This window comes from Brachyistius frenatus, unplaced genomic scaffold, assembly GCF_029030835.1.
Source record: "Brachyistius frenatus isolate BFR_SWC_R1_liver_20210118 unplaced genomic scaffold, ASM2903083v1 Contig_64, whole genome shotgun sequence".
NCBI lineage: Eukaryota > Metazoa > Chordata > Actinopteri > Embiotocidae > Brachyistius > Brachyistius frenatus.
Window position 1 is genome coordinate 1661172 of NW_027210663.1, and position 19789 is coordinate 1680960.

At 45.0% G+C, this 19789-nt stretch overlaps 1 protein-coding gene across 12 annotated transcripts in view; it reads left to right on the forward strand.

Annotated features, from left to right (window-relative positions):
• The window catches only part of rimbp2b (RIMS binding protein 2b), a 66444-nt gene that overhangs the window by 42701 nt on the left and 3954 nt on the right, over positions 1 to 19789 (forward strand). For 3 of the 12 annotated variants that reach the window (XM_069706736.1, XM_069706732.1, XM_069706728.1), the window contains 18 exons: positions 619 to 767; positions 2334 to 2413; positions 3108 to 3217; positions 3304 to 4176; positions 6899 to 7050; positions 7560 to 8225; positions 8508 to 8657; positions 9263 to 9424; positions 10888 to 11664; positions 12785 to 12893; positions 13410 to 13535; positions 14888 to 15069; positions 15242 to 15410; positions 15581 to 15643; positions 15851 to 15954; positions 16788 to 16814; positions 17353 to 17424; positions 19051 to 19185. In XM_069706736.1, the coding sequence (XP_069562837.1) occupies positions 619 to 767; positions 2334 to 2413; positions 3108 to 3217; positions 3304 to 4176; positions 6899 to 7050; positions 7560 to 8225; positions 8508 to 8657; positions 9263 to 9424; positions 10888 to 11664; positions 12785 to 12893; positions 13410 to 13535; positions 14888 to 15069; positions 15242 to 15410; positions 15581 to 15643; positions 15851 to 15954; positions 16788 to 16814; positions 17353 to 17424; positions 19051 to 19185 (4106 nt within the window). Of the gene's footprint in view, positions 1 to 618; positions 768 to 2333; positions 2414 to 3107; positions 3218 to 3303; positions 4177 to 6877; positions 7051 to 7559; positions 8226 to 8507; positions 8658 to 9262; positions 9425 to 10887; positions 11665 to 12784; positions 12894 to 13409; positions 14728 to 14887; positions 15070 to 15241; positions 15411 to 15580; positions 15644 to 15850; positions 15955 to 16787; positions 16815 to 17352; positions 17425 to 19050; positions 19186 to 19789 lie in introns of those variants that run through there. The other 9 variants (XM_069706731.1, XM_069706727.1, XM_069706726.1 and 6 more) reach the window with 7 other exon arrangements.

The following is a 19789-nucleotide window of genomic DNA, read 5'->3' on the forward strand; positions in this document are numbered from 1 at the left end:
GATGCAGCTTCCTGTTACTGAAGCGCTGTACACTTGATCATTTCGTTCATGTGAGAGCTGCTGGTAGGAACTTCACATTGTACATATTCAGAGAGGACTCAGTCTCTCACGATGAGGTTGAAAGAATTACATCTGAAACATGAAGTCCGAGAGGCTTCTGACTTAATCGGCTGTAAACGCTGTTAATTATGTATTCAATAACAGTGAGAAATATCCTTCAGCTTGCAAACCTTGTTCGGTTTGTATTTGACTTATGTTGATGAATACGCGAACAACTCACTAATTACAGTACTACGTATTGTTCAACTCTTGCTATTTAACTATATTAAAGTGACTGGAAAAAGAAAAATATATTACAGTGAAATATCCATGTAAATTATATCTGATTAACAAAAAGATAGTAAAATCATATTTTTTCAAATAGTACAATCTTTTAAATGACAGTAAGCTGATAAAAAAAAAACTACCATATTTGCAGTATTGTGCAGCATGTGGTTAGGCATGAAAATATGAATGCAATATGAGGATATGAATACTATTTATGGTTTGCACTTTGATAATAGTTCTACTGTTTTGTGATGTGAGGATCTAATGAGAGACATTATTTTTGCTCCACAGGCAATGAGGCTCCGACAAGCAGATCTTTGATATCCGAGTTCATTCGACCTCTCCAGATCAGTGGAGACAAGCCCGAGCTTCTCTCCGTCAAGCCAACATTCCTCACTCGCAGTCGAGCCAGCAGCCCAGCACGGGGTTTCCTCTCTGAGGTATCTGAGTGTTTGTGTCTCATGTAGCTCCTGGATCGGATCAAAATCTGATCCATCTCGTACATCTCAAACAAATGGCATCTAATCAACTTCATGCTGCACAAGGCAAAACTTTCAAAACATCTTAAATGACAGCCTAGGAATATCAACAGAGACGAATCCTCAGTAATTTAGATGCCTTGTTCCACCCTGTTTACGCAGATGAATTTCTCTTTGGCAGGTGTGTGGACTTCCACCAACAGCAAGTGACAAAACCAAACTTAAAGCAACAATATTTACTTTTGTTGAGCTACAGAAACAGTGGCTTCTGAGGGCACAAGGGGCTGTCACACGAAATCATAATTTCAGTACAAACCAGAAATCGTCCTGGTTATCACTGTACACTCATATCAAGTCAGAATTAATATCAAGTCAGAATACAGAGGATGCTAACGGACAAAGAACAGCTAGTAAACTGAATTCATCTTAGAAAAGTTGGCTTTCCACACCTGAAGCAATGCAAACGTGGCAAGCTAACCAACGCAGCTGGACAGCAACTGATGCAAGAGCACTTATTACCTGTACCTACGTCTGGGTTGGGTTATCTAACAAGTTTGCCAGCGTCACCTCGAGATGTCTAGGTAGCTCTGTCGAAATGGGCTGACCTGGCTTATGATCAAAAACTTGAGTCAACAACTTTGCTAACAAAGACAAACACCAAGCAAGTGCAACAACAGAAGAAATAGCAAGCCAGATGATATTATTTACTAGAACAGCAAGAAGGCCAGCTCGGCATCTGTCTTGCAGCCTTTTATTTGGCAAAAGCACTCACCAACTACCAAACGCCCGTCTGGGATTTACCCTCTGGTTTCTCCATCTCTGCCACGATGTCCGTATGAAGAACAGCCAGCACCATGTAGACATGGCTCTCAGTGCCACGCTAACGTGTGACGTAGCTTTTTACATAGTGCCAGAACAGGCGTTTGGGGCATTGAGATGGAATGAAAGAGGTGCCGTTCTCAATAAGTTACATATTGTTGCTTTAAGAGTGTTTGTGAAACATCATTAGATGAGCTGAACTCATTAACATTAAACCCATTGCATCACTGTTATCCTTTACTATAGACAGCATGTTGTAACAATTTTGGGAAAATGCTGTCTCATTTTAATCTGAATAATGTGTTTGGGCTGAACAAGAGAAAAGCCACACAGCAGGGATCCGGGAGGCTCCCAGTTTACTCAGGCAACCAGACAAAAATATATTTGGGGCACACGAGGTTAAACATTTAACCAAAAAGAATATCATGTTTATTCCTTTGAGAAATATAATTATTTGGCGGATAACAGATTCAAAGAAACGGATTCAAAGAAATTACGGAGCACAGGCAACGGGATAGAAAGAGCCAGTAGTTTTGTCACTGAACCTCCTGGTATTTTCATGTGAAATGTTCAAATGGGTTTGCTTGTTTCTTCTAATGTGAAATGATTTCAACTTTAAAAGCTTGCCACTCTGGTTTTCTCAATATGAGATGAAAAAGGAGCATTTGACGTTAAAAACAGGATTACTTGTGTGTTTTCCCTCTGCAGATGGACAAAGAGCTCAGATCAACTACCAGGTCCAAACCACGGTTCACAGGGAAGGTTCGTCTGTGTATTGCTCGTTATAGGTATGTATACACAACACACACTTACTTATTCACCTGCTATTTAGAATTGTTATTGTTTTAGTGCCAAATTAAACTGTTAAGTTCTTCCGAGTCCAAATAGCATTTTAACTTTGGTAACATTTTTCTTGGTTTCAGTGCTTTTGCAGTGTTCAGTCAGCGGTAACAGCTTTGTGCTTTTTATTAGAGAAACCTTCAAACCCAAAGTGAAATACTTGGAAAGCGTGATAATTATAAAAAGAGGTGGTCAAAAATCCTTTACAGTGAACCGAACTGTTTGCTCAGTGTAGACAAGTGGTGGACAAATATCACTGAGATTATTTGCTGAGAAAATTTGCTTTCTCTTGCAGAGCTTTAGGCTGTGGTCCTAAAGATGATTCAGTGTTTCTATCGCTACAGAAAATTACCTGTCAGCACAAAAAATAATTGGAATCCTCAGCACACAGATGTGTGAAAAAGGGCCGGAGCCTCCAACCAACACTGCCCACTGCTCTTTCATATTTGTAAAAAGCAAAATAAAAAATAGAATAAAAACAAACTTCATATTTTCAAAGCAGCAAATTGTTTTTCCTTGAAATACATTAGATTTGCAGCAGAGTTTGACAGAACAGGTGCAGAGTTATTGTAAAAAAAAAAAAAAAAACTATGTGTACTGCAATACTTTGGCAGTTAACTGTTCATTTGTTTTTCACTGTAGTTACAATCCTTATGATGGGCCCAATGAGCATCCTGAGGCAGAGCTCCCCCTGGTGTCAGGGAAGTACCTCTATGTTTACGGAACAATGGATGAGGATGGCTTTTACGAAGGTCCGGCCTATTTTTATTTACATTGTTTAATCTTTTGTATTTCATGACATCATCACAGTACCAGCTATCTCCTTTTTGTCTCTCAGGAGAGCTGCTGGATGGACAGCGGGGACTCGTCCCTTCCAATTTTGTGGATTTTGTTCAAGATGAGGAGACACCCTCTGTCCAGCACAGGGACACAGTGGCTAAAGAACCTGGCTACCTCAACCACAGTAGCCTGGGGCCTAAGAGACTGGGGGTCGGCACAGGAACGGGAACGGGCATAAGCAGCCTGCTGTCTGACAGCAAACTAGACTGTTTAAGCACCAGCAGCTTGGGCATGGACCTTCTGGGCTCCTCCAGCAACGGGACAGGAACCTTGGATGTCAACATTGACGAAGTCGGTGAAGACATTGTGCCTTATCCCCGCCGCATCAACCTGATTAAACAACTGGCCAAGAGTGTGATTATCGGCTGGGATCCTCCTGTAGTCCCACCGGGCTGGGGCTCCATCAGTGGCTACAATGTCTTGGTGGATAAGGAGGTTCGCATGAGTGTCCCCTACGGGGGCAGGACAAAGTCTCTTATTGAAAAGCTCAATCTAGCCACAAACACCTACCGTATCTCTGTGCAGAGCATCACTGAACGGGGCCCGTCGGACGAACTCCGCTGCACTCTTCTGGTGGGGAAGGATGTGGTGGTGGCACCTTACTACCTGCGGGTGGACGGCATCACGCAGGTCTCTGCTGAGCTCTCTTGGATGCCCAGTAACAGCAACTATAGTCACACCATCTTCCTCAACGGTGCAGAGTATGACATGGTCAAGGCTGGGGGCTACAAGTACAAGTTTTTCAACTTGAAGCCGATGACAGTTTACAAGGTGAAGGTTGTCGCGCAGCCACATCAGGTGCCTTGGCAGCTTCCGATGGATCAAAGGGACAAGAGGGAAATCTCTGTGGAGTTCTGCACTCAGCATGCAGGTTAGCCTCTAAACCATTACTCGCATTAGCACATTCATCGGATCTGTAAACCACAGTTAATGCAGGGACTCTCTTCTCCATGTGTATGGTTGTTTGGCCATGGTTGTACCTACTGGGATGTTTTAAGTAATTCTAGCATGGCTCGAGGGATGGCAGCGTTGGTTGGTTGGTAAGTCCGCCCTACTGAAAAAAAACAAAAAACAGCCTCACAAAGTCCTTGGTGGTGTGACTTTGAACCTAAAGTCCTGTTCCTGCTGTAGTAAAGTTCAGCTGTGCTAAATATACAAGTTTTGGCCACTTGGGCACGGTTGAGAGTTGTTGAGGTGGATGTTGACTATTTCCACACCCAGCAGACACACAGCAACATTAGCTTTCATTTGGCAGCGTGTTTGCCCACCTGGCAAATGAAAGTCTGATATTCACTCCCTTTTAAGCTCCTGTTTACTGTTTTTAATGCCCTGAGAAAAGCATCCAGCTTTTTTTAGCAGCAAAATGCTTCAATTTCTGTTTACTGTCTAGTCGCTACTTTTTTCTGCTGATAGGTGCTGGGCAGTTATAGTGTATAGTAGGTTTATAAGAGCTTTATACAACTGCCTGCCTTGTCTGGAAACAAAGTTGAAAAGGAAACACTCAGACTGAACCTGAGTCTTAGTTCTATTAGTGTTTGCAATCGCAATCATTTTTGTGAGTTTTGTTTGAAACATGTATTTAGGATAAATGGGAAATTTCGCTTTCCTTTCCCTCCCCAATGGAATTTTCAGTTGTTGTCGTCTCTGTGCTGCTTCAAAGTCATCTATTTCACAATGAAAGCTGATGATTTACATCCAACACAGCAGTCTATATTTATTTACTCAGCCACACGCTTTAAGCCCATTACATTTACCAACTTGACAAACATCTTAGCCCTTTTCATTTCTCCCCAGCCACTTTTAGATTGCCCTCAAGGATCTGTGTGTGTGCTACTGCGATAAGACACATGCTTGGTAGAAAAAAAAAAAAAACATTCAAGAAGCATTCTGTGAAAAAAGCTGCCAAACACTGGAAACAAGAGTTTCTCGCAGCCAAATTAGTGTAAATAGTGAGCACAGATCTCTGGGATTTCTGCTCCCAGGAGGCTCGCTGTTGCTTCGCTGTTGCCAGCACTAACTTGGGTCTCGCAGCCTGACTGTCTGGCCACGGGAAGTCTTTTAAAGTGAGAACGCAATAAGAGGGATTTTTCTCCAAGGTTAACTACATTTATGCCACTGTTTTGTGAGAGTAAATGTAGAGGCACAGTGTGGTTAGCCAATTGTAGGCACAGATTAAATGTGGCTCAGACATGTTGCCATGTATTTCACGAAGCACTCAGGAGATGGGATTGTGATTATTTAACATGGAAAAGAAGAAGAGCACCCTCATTATATAGATAGTAGTTCAGAAGTTAGTGGCAAACAAGAAATAATAAAGAAATTAGGAAGTCAGGAAAAAGAAAGAGGGGAGGACAGAGAGAGAATGAGACTAAAGTTTGGATTGACATTTCCTGTTGGCAGCTGAAGAGCCCGCATGCTGAGAGTTCATTAAATGATCTATATATTGGACATGTTAATGAGAGGCGTCTGAAATAGTCTCAGTACTGGTGGCAGACAGCTGTTGTCAATATGGAGGACAGTGTCTGGAAGCACTATATTAGGCTTTCGCACTCAGCACGTGGTCCTCAAACAAGTGACTTCATTAGTCCTCAGCGATACAACATTTTTATTAATATTAGTCACACAGAGCAGCCACCAATTCACTGCCTGGAAATCAGTCTCTGCTGTTTTTGTCCAGTATTAATGAAAGTGGCTCAACTAAATTATTAATTTAAACTCTCATTTCAGCTCTCAGAGGAGCTTGTTGTTTATGTCAGATGTAGTTTAAAAATGACAAGAGGAAATGAAATCTCTGAACAGCCACTGCTGCTGTTCCACGACTGCGTGTTGTCTGCTGACAGTCAGCGTAGAAATGTGATTTAGATTGCACTGATGTGGATTCTCTGACGGTCACACCGCTTCGCGTCGTGACTCGGACATATTGCTGACCGCATCTGCACACTCGCTCACCATGTGACCACAGGTGAGCAGCAGCACTGGACAGATGGTCATGTTGTTTAGTATGCAGGCGTAGCCGACAGATTGTGGCAATAGCAAACTGTGTTTTTCTGATGCTCCATAGAAAATTGTCAGCAAGAATCTGGCAACAGGATATTGCTGCACACACGCTGATGGGTGTATTTTGGCAAACTTCAGATTTTTCAACCGACGTAGCACCTGACCCTCGATGTGCATATGAATGAACCATGGGATACATATCATGAACCTACACAGGGATGAACATAAATATAACATCATCCTACAAACTACTACATTGAGGTGTAATAGATGCTAATATTAGGCTGTCTATAATTCTAGCACATACCAGCTGTTCAGTTTGGTCAATTTAAAAATGCTTTCAGAATAATTTGAATTTACATTATTTTTAATACAGTTCTTGTTAGGCAATCTTTAGAGTTGACACATATTCTACAGTTCCCCTAGAATGAATATATCCTTATTTCATACCTCAGTGAAATGGATATTGAATGCAAGAAGTCCACCGTACTGAGGTCAGCACATTCATTGTTGATGGAATAGGTAGGAGTGGTTCAGCCGCTGCTGAGGTGTCTCTGTTTTCTCTCCTTATCCAGTGTGTGTGTTATGCTCCCCAGGGCCCCCTCTCCCTCCCCAGGAGGTGCAGGTCCAGTGTAGTCAGACTCCCGGGGTCCTGCAGATCAAATGGAAGCCGCCGCCCCTGACACCTTCAGGAACCTCCAACGGGGCCAGTGTGATTGGTTATGCCGTGTGCACAAAGGGACAAAAGGTACCAAACGTGACAAACTTCTTTTTTTTTCTTTTTTTTTTTGTCTTACGTGCAGATCTTAGAGGAGGTAGCCTTTGCCTTCTTCAACACAGGTTACCTCTGTGAGTGGTGCTCTATTGCCATCTCCTGGAGAAATGATTAAATGCTGGTATCCTGCGCCTAGGGACAAGAAATAAGACACAAAATTTACCCCAACAAATTCTGTCTCATAAGCATGAAATTAGAAACAAAAGCAAATGTGCTGGCAAGAGCTACAAACAAGTATTGTAGTGCAGGTGTGAAGTATGTGCTATAGTTAAGAATGGTCAGCCATCAGAGCCAGAGCTACAAGAATACAAGTCTGTCTGCCCTGACGGGTATAAAGTGACTTTAAATGTTGAATAAAACAGGTATTTTCCTGCAGCCAGGGTATCGGAGACATGTATGTTTGTATGAATGCAGAGTGAGTGCTTGTGTATGCTGACATTTTGCCCTTTGTTAAGAACTCTGTGGTTCCTTTCTGAATGCAGATAGCAGAGGTCTTGTACCCCACAGCAGACTATGTGACCGTGGAGTTAAACAGGATTCAGTGTCTGGAGGCCCGGGAAGTCATTGTAAGGACGTTATCAACACAAGGCGAGTCACAGGACTCACCTGTGGCCGTCATCCCACACAACCTCTTGGGCTCTCCACACCTCTCCCACAGAACCACGGCACCTCCCCACTCTATGCCACACCCGCAGTCCCATCCGGTGCATTCACAAACCCACCCTCCTTACCCATCAACATACCCCCCGAATCACCCTCAGCCCCAGGTGCAGCCTCTGTCTCAAGCCCAGCCCCACACGCTGCCCCACGCACAGCCGCACTCGCAGCCCATCCACCCCCCTCCTCCTCATTCTCAGACTCATTTTCAGCGCCACTCCATGCCCAAGTCCAAACCATTAGTAAGTGCCAGAGAGCCAGAAACCAAAGAGCATGAGGTGGGCATTCGGCCAGCCCAGCCATGGGAGCGCTCCCCCTCTCCGCTGCCTCCCATGCGCGGACCCAACCTGGAGCCGCCGCACTTCCAGCCACGCCGATCGCCCTCTCCTCAGAGGATCCTGCCGCAGCCTCAGGGAGTCCCCATCACCAACACTATCGCCAAGGCCATGGCCAGGGAAGCTGCCCAGAGAGTGTTTGCTGAGGGCAACCGGGTGAGTGAGGATTTAAATACGAAGCATTATCTGAGCATGTAATAGAATTTAGGACTGAGTCAAGGAATTTGATTTTTTTTTTTATTGGGAATATCTGATGTCGTAACATGAGTTGTTTCTGAAAATCAGGTTGCAAGATAGCACTGTTTAAAATTGGCTCTTAAAACTACAGAATTAAAATCATGTAGGACTATATTATGACAAAAGTAAAAAAGTAAATATCTCACCCATTGTGATCACTTTGTTTCATTCTTCTTGGTTGTTCGTGTCTATTTTTTCCAGGTTGAGAAGAGGAATATCTTCAGTGAGCGAGGTAATGCCTTGCATCCACTCAACTCTGATGAAGAGGAGGATGGCTACGACTCTCCTCATGCGAGGAGGAGAGGAGCCTCGGTAGATGAATTCCTCAGGGGCTCAGAGTTGGGCAGACAGGTACGTTACAGGGAACCCGAGCTGTGCTCAGCCTGTCAGTGCGTGTGCATTAGTTACCTACATGTAGGCAAATCAAATCACGTTGTCAAACTATTAAAAATGAAGCCCTTCTTTATCTTTGTCTCTATTGTTTTTATTTAGTAGAATCTTGTATACCTCATTTTCGAAAACAACCAGTTGTAAAATGAATTTTAGCTAAACGTACATGATTTTAGTGATGATGTAGCTACAGAGGAGTTTTCACCAATGTGCTCAACATTGTGAGCACCACATTTCGGCTTTGATTGGATTCAGCCAATAGCGGGACCTCGTGGCCAGTAGACTTGTTAAATATCATGTTGATAACTAAAGGAGATTCTGCGTGCTAGGCAGTTAACTGGAGGTTATAGCTGCTTCTGGACTTGTCTTTAGGTGACATCATTGTCTGCAGTCAGACAGGGCTGTCGTATTCTCTCTGTAGAGCGTAGAAACACTTTCCTTTGTCTATTTCCACATAATCATACCAAAATGTCACCAAAATCAAAATATCTAAATATAAAACTTTATGAGCTTTCTGATCTCTTGGTAATAATTTTTTTCATCGTTCTGTCCCTTGTTTCCTTTAGCACCATCATCACCACTACAGCCACAGCGAGGAGTACCACACAGAGAGCAGCCGGGGGTCCGACCTGTCCGACATCATGGAGGAGGACGAGGAAGATCTTTACTCCGAGATGCAGCTGGAGGAGGGTCGCAGGCGCAGCATCAACTCTCACAACACTCTTAAGGTAAACACTTCACTGCGCACCTTCAGTCTGTGGTGAATAGGGGGGAGGACGCGGGACGGTGGGGAGAGACAGGGGGTTTAGGGAGGGAGGGTCCCGACACCTCTCTGGAGCTGTACAACCAGGCCTTTCATGGCTTTGCCCGGCTGAACTCCCGTGCCTCTCGTTAGCTGAGCCAGCCTCCCCACCCCAGCCTGCTCCTCCAACCCGCCCCACCAGCGCTGCTTTACTCATTCTAGGCTGAGCTCTCGGGTACGGCTGCGTGTACAAGATGCATGAGAGACTGGAAGGCTGTGAAATGTTTTTTTTAATGGTGTGCATTGCATTTTAACTGCACCGGAGTAGTTTTACAAAGTGTTACAGTTAAATGTTGAAATTGAAGTGTAAATATTAATATACTGTACTGTATCAAAGGGTCATGGCATATCAAGTGCATATGGGAATCTCATTTAAGTGAGTACTTAAATGGACATATTCACTTTTGTTTATGTCCGTCATGTCTTGTATGTAAGTAATGTTGTTGGTACATGATCCTGTCTTCATGTGGTCCATCAGTGGGGGAGTGTGGATGTAAAGCCATCATGATAAAAGAAAGTATGAGAGTAAGAGCTACTGTAGTGGTTGATTTGTCCTCTTATTATAGCAGACTTGCTCTCAGAAGTCAGTAGAAAATCCCTGCAGGTTTGGTGAGGTTCTTCCTGTGTTTGTCCAGTTTAAACTTGTATAGTAATGCGTTGCTCATGAGGGGTACATTGGTGTATGTACTCTTTATATGCACCAATACTGCGTCTCCTTTTGGTCATCACCATCTATTTGTAAATCACTGTTGCACATTTTCCATCCTCCTTATATGTCTGTAAAAACATTATTATTATTATTCAAATATGTACAGTCATGATAGAGAATTAATTAGACCAGTTAGATATTGCTAATTAAAGATGAACTGTCAACTTTGCTTCTGCTACTGATTTCTGTGAACAGACAGCATGTTCTTAGTGGCTGATTTTTCTTCTCACTCGGCTTCACATTGTTGATTTTTGTCTTTTAAAAAAAATATTTATCTGTTCATTTCATCCACATTGATGTTTTCATTTCTCCTCACCTGTGACACTAACTCAGCCTCTCACCTACTTTTTGTTTGGATATTTCCACGTATAACCTCTGTGCCCAGTTTAAAAGATATCGCTCCATCTTTGAGCCTTGACAGATTCCTGTTCAGAGCATGCCATTTCCTCCTCACGGAATGACACTGCATGTCTTACTACATTGCCACAAATAACTAATTCTGTCTTTATTTTGTCTTTCCCCCCCATTTGTTCTATTCACATACTGTGTTGTTTCCTGCCTGTTCTAAAACCTTCGAAAAAACTTTTCAAACCCCCTCACAAAAATCTAAACTGAACCTTTTGACTTGAACTGACTCTGAATGAACTGTAAAAACTGTGTCCACCTGCTCATGACTGAAGGCTTATTACAAGCGTCAGGACTTAGCTGAGGAAAGAGACTGCTGGGATCTCCAGAGGGAGGTGGTGAAGCAGAAGTCGCTCCGCAGCAAGCGTCTCCACAGCATCCCCGAGGTGGCCGAGGAAGAGTCGGACTGCGTGGACGGCATGGGCCAGCGCCTGTGCTTTGAAGACGGCGGCCGGCCGGGAACGCCGCACACTCAGCGGAGGATGTACCCCCAGGACTCTCACATGCGCAACCATTTTAACCCCGGCAAGAACTCGCGCCTGCAGCGCCAGCGCTCCTCCCCTCGCTTCACCGACAGCCGCTACGGCTACAACGCAGACGACCGCAGCTTTGGACGACCCAACCGCCAGAACACCAAGAGTCCTGACAGCGGCCTGGACTGCGGCAGTGAGGAAGAAGGCTCTTTAGGACGGGGTCATCGAGGGTACTATGCTCACGGGAGCCCCATGCGGGGTCCTGTGCGCATCATCCACTGTGAAGGCCCGGTAGAAAGGCGGGCGCTGGCCATGGGTCGTAAAAGAACTCTGACCCGCCAGTGCAGCGTGGAGGAGGAGTTCTCTGACGTCCAACTGACAGCAGCCAAGTCGATACACTCGGGTGACTTTAGGAACAGGGAACACTTTGGGCCGGGTCGGGAGGCCGGGCCACGAAACTACACCCGGGAAGGGGCCCTGAGCGAGGGCAGGCTGAACGAGCTGGACAGGGTCTATTACAGCCCCCACAGGGAGGCTAGGGCCCAGTCTTTGTCCAGGCTCAACCGGGACCAGGTGCTGGTGTGTGATTCAGACTTTCTGCTGTACTTTCCATCAGCAAGCTGCCGCCATTCTGTTTTCTTAATGTTGTCTGTTTTTTTTTCTTTCGGTTTATGATGAACCTCCCCCCCACCCCCTTCCCTTTCATCTGGCATTTGTTTCCCATTCTTGACATGTTCATAGTTGGTCTGAGTTTTATTTTGTGTGAATTACTTTGCTTGTACTGAGAGTGTTAGGTGGATTTTTACAGTAAAGCTTTCAATTACCTAAAGGCCATTTAACTCCGTTTTGACTTCTCATGTCTTGAGGGGAAAGGCTCCATTTAGAGGACAGTGTCCGTGCAGTGCATGGAGACGTGCTGCCCCCGTCTTCTCTTCCTCTGCCTGTTGCCTCCTCTCTGCCCAGCTGCCGGCCTCATATGTTGCTCTCCATGTGTCGCCCTGTAGAGCTGCAGCTGTAGTGCTCCACCTTGTGCTTGGAGCTTTTATTTCTGCTGCCTCTCATTGCTTTACATACGATCAAGACTTTCGCTGCCTGCAGGGATTCATTTAGCCTTCAACCCATACGCATCATCTCTTGCTCGTCTCTTTCAATCTTTTGTTCATCATATCTTTACATATCAAATGTTTTGATTGGTATAATCCAAAGCCTCAGGCTGAAGCTCAAATGGCTTTGCTCATCCAAACACATCTTTTAACCATTTTGGACCACACTCGCCCTCCACCTCTGCTCTTCTTCTCATCCTTTCATTCTCTCTGATCTTCATTCATCATGTTTCGTATGCCGTCATCTGCTTCCTTTTCTCACCAAGGAGCTGACATGCACAGAACAAAACAAACCAAACAAATGGTCTTTAGCGAAACATCTGACCCTTCCTGTACCCCAGTCCATGTTGTTGTGTTGGGGTTGATTTGATTTACTTGTTTTGATGGTTTGTTGGGTTTCCTTATTCTATTTTTTTTTTTACTATTATTTTGCCTCCCTAAGGACAAATGGAAGCTACATCATTTGCTCTTACGGTTTTTCAGTTGTTTTAACAGGATTGTGGGATTCTTTTAAATGATTTTAAGTGTGTACTTGTCATCCACATTGCAGGTGGTTTGTCGTCCTAACCTCGTCTCTGTTCTTTTTTACCCTAAAGATCATTGGGAACTCATCGTCACATGGCAGCGGCAATCGTCTGGACCACTCAGGGAGGAGGCCGGTTCACATCGGCACCCCCCCTCAGCGACGAGCCATCCCATCCATTGGTTAGTGAGGTCACCACATGAGGATCTCCACCTGCAGGGCCACTGATGTTTGTGCTGTTTATACCATGTGTTTCCCTTCCCCATATGAGCCGAGCTGTACATCTCTCACATAGAGCTTTAACAACCACGTAGACCCTCTTTGTGGGGTGTTTGCTCACCCTGTAGCTGTCCATCCTCATGAACTGGGTTGCCCAAATGTTCACACGCAGTTTTTGCAGGAAATTTACCTCAGACACCCCCCCTCCCACACCCCTCGACCATGCCTGTGTTCACTGTGGGTTTACATGTTTACCTGACCACCCAATCTGACCCGCCCGCAACAGTGCAAGCATTGCTGTTTTACACCCAGTGACTCCAGAGTGAAACCTGTTGCCTTGTACACCTCCCCCCCCACACACACTTCAGGGCAACCTCATCATCCTACTGTCTCGGCATGAGTGAATGGGCCATGGGGTAGAGCAGAGTGTGTGTGCGGGGGATCTCTGACTGTAACGCTGTGATTGGTGTCTTCTGTAGAGATCACCATGGACAGTAACAGTGAGGGGAGTGAGGGGAACCTCTCACCCGACAAGGCGGATGTTTACTATGGCAGGGTAGCTCGGCGCAGGAAATGGCGATCTATGTCCTCAGAGGATCAATATGGTATGTGGTGCAGCTTCTCTCCAAGATGACAATTCACCTTGACAATGCCAGAAAAGGCCAAGAACCGTTCTTGAACACATGCAGTGATATGATGGTGGTCTGTGTTCTGTGCTGGACAGCTAGCTGCTTTGTTTAGTTTAGCCCAGCTTAGCTGAATAAAGCTGACGGGGGAAGACAAGACTGGCCACTTTTTTCCGTTGCTGGAGAATGAAAAATCCCTTTCCTGTATGTACTCCTACACCTTCAACCCCAAGAAACCCCAACCCACCCACTCTTCCCATTCACCATCCATGTCCAGACCACTCCTCACCCCACCACCCACCACCCTCCTCCTCCTCCTCCTCCCCTCCTCTTTTCCTTCTCCTCCTTGCCTTTATGAGACAGTAGCCAGTCTCCTTTGTTGATTTTGCATGACCCGTGTGCAGTGCAGTGAGAAGGAAAGATACATTATTGGATGAATTAGTGCATTCTTGCCTTGTTGGTATCACTCAGTTGCACATTCATTAACTCTGCTGCCATCCAAAACAAACATGTTTTACACCGTTGACGCACATTTTACATCTTCCAGAAGGCACATTCCTCAGTTCGCAGCTGTTGTAACTTCTCCGAGCCATTATTCAGACTTACAATCTGCCATTTAAACATTTAACATGGTGATCCATGAGAAGCATGGGGAGTTGATATCAGGTTCATCCCTTCCCCCTCACTGTCCCTGATATCTGCGTTGCCAGGAGCTGTCGGGGTATTCGATGTGTTGCCTCCCATGGGAACGCGCCTCCTTTGCCCCTTTTTTTTTTCTTCTGCACATTGTTTCCAGATGTGGCCGTAAAAGCATGACATTACACCTGCATTCGATGTAGGAATGATCTCTTTTGTCATGTTTAATCCTGGGAAAAGCATGCATGTTAATCAGCCTCTGTGAGATAAGGCAGTGAAACAGCAATGAACAGTAGTGCAGTGTTATTTGTGTCCTCCTGGTGTGCACAGTCATTCAGTTTCCCTTTGCACCCCAAACGCTGCTTGACTTGTGTTTCCCGTGTGTGCTGTTGTACTGTGTTCTGTGATATTTGGTAACTGACACGCCAGCCAGGCGAGATGTGTGAACAAAGAACCCTGCTGTGCTACGATTCGATTGTAAAAACGTATTTTTGCTTTTCGTGGAGCATAATTTTGAAACGGATTAAAACTATAATTTATGGCATTCGACCCCTGGCTCTTTTTTCACACATGCATCTCATCGCCCTCTCCCCTGTCAGCTCTAACAGAGAGACATCTTCTGCTCTCATTGCCTCTACAGCCAGCGTGGCTGTATAAGGCTGGTAGTAGCAGCAGAGGCCTCCTCTATGTTTCAGACGGCTATGGCGGGCGCAGACAAGGGCGTGGGCGGCGCTCCCCGGAGTACTATGAGGAGTCGGAGCTGGAGGAGCTGACCCGAGTGTTTGTGGCTCTGTTCGACTACGACCCGCTGTCCATGTCCCCCAATCCTGATGCCGCTGACGAGGAGCTGCCATTCAAGGAGGGCCAGATCATCAAGGTGGTGGACTCATTCTCGACAATACCAAGTCCTACAGATCGATGTGTTTCATAGCTAACTTAAAAAGGCAAATACAAGGTGTTAATAAAAGCTCATGCTTTGCAGGTTCGATGGCATCTGTCCTTTTGTTTCTGGCCGAGCGCCCTCCTCTGACAATTTGTCGTCCTTTTAGGTGTTCGGGAATAAAGACACGGATGGTTTCTACAGGGCGCAGATCCGAGACAGAGTGGGTCTGATTCCCTGTAACATGGTCTCCGAGATCCAAACGGAGGACGACGACATGATGGACCAGCTCCTGAAACAGGGCTTCCTCCCCCTCAACACTCCTGTGGAGAAGTTAGGTGAGACACGATTTTCCCTAAAGGACGCCTCACTGTTTCTTTTCTTTTGCCCTTTTAACCTCCGTGTCTTTGCGGCCAGCTTAATGCTGCTCTGAACTGCCTGGTACTGACTCGCTTCTCCTTACCTCTACTCTCCCCACTTAATTATGTTTTTCTGCTTTCCTGTGAAGTGAACTGCGACCGTTTCAAAGATGGCCGCTCAATAAACCGCAGGTCCAGAAAGTCCAAGAGAGGTCTGTGTCCGCTGAGAAGTTCTTCTGCTCTCTGCTTTTTTCACTCCCCATCATCCCTCATCTGTGTCTGTAGCTAATTCCTTCTGTACTTGCTGTCGCTAAGATTTCCCCTAATCTGTTAATCATATTTCTAGTTAAGTTATTTTACATTATCATCACAGATTAATCTTCTGTTTCTGTGGTTTTTTTTGCTTCTACTCTTCGCAGAAAGAAACCGGCGGAGCGGGCGTCAGCATCCGATGTCAACACGGAGGATGGTGGCTCTGTACGACTACGACCCCCGAGAGAGCTCCCCTAACGTTGACGTTGAGGTACTGTCCCCTTACAGTTGCAGCTCTCCACCTCGTCTTGACCATTCTCTGTCACAACCATCATGTTAGCAAAAGCATTGACGCTGTAAAAGCACAGAAGCATTTTGAGCTGCACGGGTGCTGAGATTTTTTTTTTTCCAGGTTCAGAAGTTAAAGGAATAGTTTGACATTTTGGGAAATGCGCCCAGTCGCACTGTTGCCGAGAACCACGAGAGGATTGATACCGCTGTCATCTTTGTGTGTTGAAAATCAACAGATACAAGAATCCAGGGGAGGAGAGCTTCTCTGTTAACAACCTCCCCCGGCTCATTGCTTCGTTGCTGAAGATTTTCTGAAACATTTCAAGGGTCTCCGTTACAGATTTTCTGGAGTGTGACACAAAATTGAATGGAATGCTCTCTGCTTAAGTCCAGGGTGAAATCCCAGATGCACACGTACCAGTGGTCACAAAAACACGTGCAACAGTTGCTGATGTTGATCAGTCACCATAACTTCAAATATTCAGACACAAAAGTTACAGCGTCGCCCTGCCTCATGCATATTACTGTCCTGCGCTCCGTTCGTGCACAACAGGAAAAGTCTCAGAACTTTTTGATCGCACTTACGAGAGTGGTATCAATCCTCTTGTCGGACTCTTGACAAAATAATGTCCATGTATTCCTTTAAATCCGATTAAGGGCAGCAGGTGATGCTGAATGAGGAGTTACAGTTAGCGTTGTGTTAGCTGGAGGATTGAAAGTACTTTCCAGTGCTGTTTATTTTTTTTGTTGGCCCGTCCCCCCCGCCCGGTTTCACTTACTCTCACCTTTCTATTGGCACTGCCACCGACACAGTATGAAGGCAACAGACTGAATGAGGAGGTGAGTGAGGGCGAGGAGGGTAACTCTACTGTCTGCTCTGTGTGTGTTTCCTCCCCCGTTTGTTGGAGTGCAGAGGAGGAGGTGGGCTTCGGACGACAGGCCTCTGTCCTCAGTGGTCATGAATATAGCCCCCCCCCCCCCCGCCCCGCCTTCCCTCCCATGCATTGCCTGAGTCAGCATCCCCCCCTCCTCGGTTTGGTCTTTTGTGTTGACCTCTCTCCTACGTACTGTACATACGCTGTGTTTGGTTTGTGTGTTCTCGAGAACCCCATCGGAGAGATGTGCCCGGTGTGTTGCAATCCTATCTTCAAAGCTACAACATTTGATGCATTTACAGTTGCAACAGTCCGTCTGCCGAGACTGAATTGACACTCGTGTTTAAGATGCATCACATTGATTTGGAGAAGGAAGCACAACATTTCAAACTCATCAAATCCCACTATATTTGATGTTTTGGAAGGTTTTCGGCAAAATGCTGTAAACAAGAGTCAAAGTCCAGCAGAGCAAACGCATCTCAAAGCTGTTTTTTGTTCAACAGGCCGAACTGACTTTCTGCGCCGGTGATGTCATCAATGTTTTTGGTGAAATAGATGAAGACGGCTTTTACTATGTAAGTACACAACGTTTGTGTTTTCCTGTTGCAGGACGAAGCAGCTTTTAAAACTCTTCAGAAGTTTCAGACACTCACAGTAAAGTAAGGATGCTTTCAGAAATCTCTCCACGTATGTTTTTTTATTTATCAGCGAACTCGGCAGTAAACCAGTTGACCCACTTTTGCCTTTGACACAGAACCAGTTGGCACCTCCACAGTTTTAGGTCTGGATTTAGGTCTCCGTCAGTTCTGGCTCCTCATGTGATCCCAGACTGACTCCATGATGTTGAGATCAGAGATCTGTGGGAGTCACACCGCCTGTAGCAGGACTCCTTCTTCTTGTAGCTCAACGCAACTCTTAATGAGTCTGCTCGCATGTTTGTCCTGTTGCAAAATGAATTTTGGAGTGATCTGATCAATCAGGCAATATACAGTAGGATGGATACAAATGAAAAGTTCTTTTGCGCTCTGCTGGATATTTTAGAACCAAAGCAGAAGCAATTAAAACTAGTGGCAATCTCTTAAACAGGTATAAATAATGAATATAAACCTATTTAAAATGTCTTGTTAAATTATCCACCAGTTTTCTATGTGGATGACTTTCATTTAGAGAAAATGCTCTGCAGGATAGTGTCATATTTCAGTTCTGTTGTAAAGTTAGAAACATTCTGTTTAGAGTACTAATAACAGTCTGATCTGATCTTTTCTAATAATATAAGTTTGACCCGACGCTGTAACACTATAACAACACTGCATCTTTATTGAAACATCTCCTACATGCTGTGAGGACGGTGAGTTATCAAGTGCAGTATGCAGCTTTAGCTTCAGTCTTTTAGCTCAATATTATTTAATTCACACGCCTTTAAAAAGTTTATTACAGGAAAACATAGTTTGAGTGTTCCCGCTGCGGTTACATACAGAGTGATGGGCAAATATTTGAACCCCCTCGGCGGCCTGCAGGTGATGCTGGGACTGAAAGAAGCGACAGCAGAGTTGCTGACAGGCAAAGGGAAAAGATGGAAACGTTTTACCGCTCAAAAAGACCAACTGACTGGTTGGATGTGTATGTGTTGCATGTGGAAGTCACATAAGCAGAACAGGGCAGCTGGAGTTCACTGCCTGAATAAGTTGGCAAGCATCGCTACATGCATGTAGCATCAAGTGCACATTGAAGATAGAAAATAGGTAACCAGCACAGGACGAAACGGTTGAGAGAAATCATGGGCCCAAAAAAAGCTGTTCTGTTTTTATTTGACAGTGACAGACGGGAAACGTGGGGAAAGTTACTGAATGGCTTGCGGTAGAGGCGCGGCAGGCCAGGAATCAAACCGGAGACTCGCTGCTCAGAGCATATGCAGCCTCGTCACTCTGCTATCAGCTCGACCGGTTCAATAGTTTGTAAAAACGATGAGTTTGAATAAGCCGCCTGATCCTCCGTGAGAATGGAAACCTTAACAGTCATGGAAACACCATCAAAGACGGGGCGGGGCTTAGCAACTGGCCAATCAGCAGAGGAGAAATATAACTGTGGTATCAGTTGTTTCATTTCTCAGCTCTGCTGCAGCCTTATTTTAAATTCCTGTGAAGAAGCGTTTAAAGTGAAACGGAGCAGAGGGAGTCTCACTGTGTTTGTGTGCTCCGCAGGGCGAGCTCAACGGACACAAGGGTCTCGTTCCCTCCAACTTTCTAGAAGAAGTGCCTGATGATGTAGAGGTTTTTCTCACTGACTCACCATCTCGATACCCCCAGGACACTCCAGCACGGATAAAGACCAAAAGGGTACATGCTCCTTCGCAGTACTAGCCCTCTGTCATCCATTTACTCTTTTCAGTTCCCTCTATCTCCTTCAGTTTTGTGTCTGTGCGTGTGTGTCTCATTGATCCAATGGGATTTTTCTGACTTTTAGAGCATTACACTGTAAATAAATAGATGTCTATGGAAAAAAAAAGAAAAGAAAAGAAAAGAAACTTTAAGACTAATACTTGACAGAGGAACTTTTATTTTTCATGTTTACTGCTGTGAAGGGTGGGGGAGGGGGGGGGGGGGGTTCTGCATTGTATAATACATGGATCTATTGTATTCATAAAGCATTCTCAATGAGAGTAACATGGAAGAGGCGAAGTTCCTGTGACTTTTTACCCGTCATGTCCTGAACAGCAGCAGTTAACTCTTTTTTGCACATGCATATTTAGCATTGGAACAGATGCTTTATGAATATATTCTGTGTTTGATTAATTTCTAATAGAGTAAATAGTTTTGTTGTACTGAAAGATGAACTATGTAGTCTGTAGCTCAGCATGGTATATAGTCCAGATGCATGACTTCTTGACCATTTTATATAAAGATAAGTCTAGTGTAACTTTTGTATCTGCTCCTCAACGCC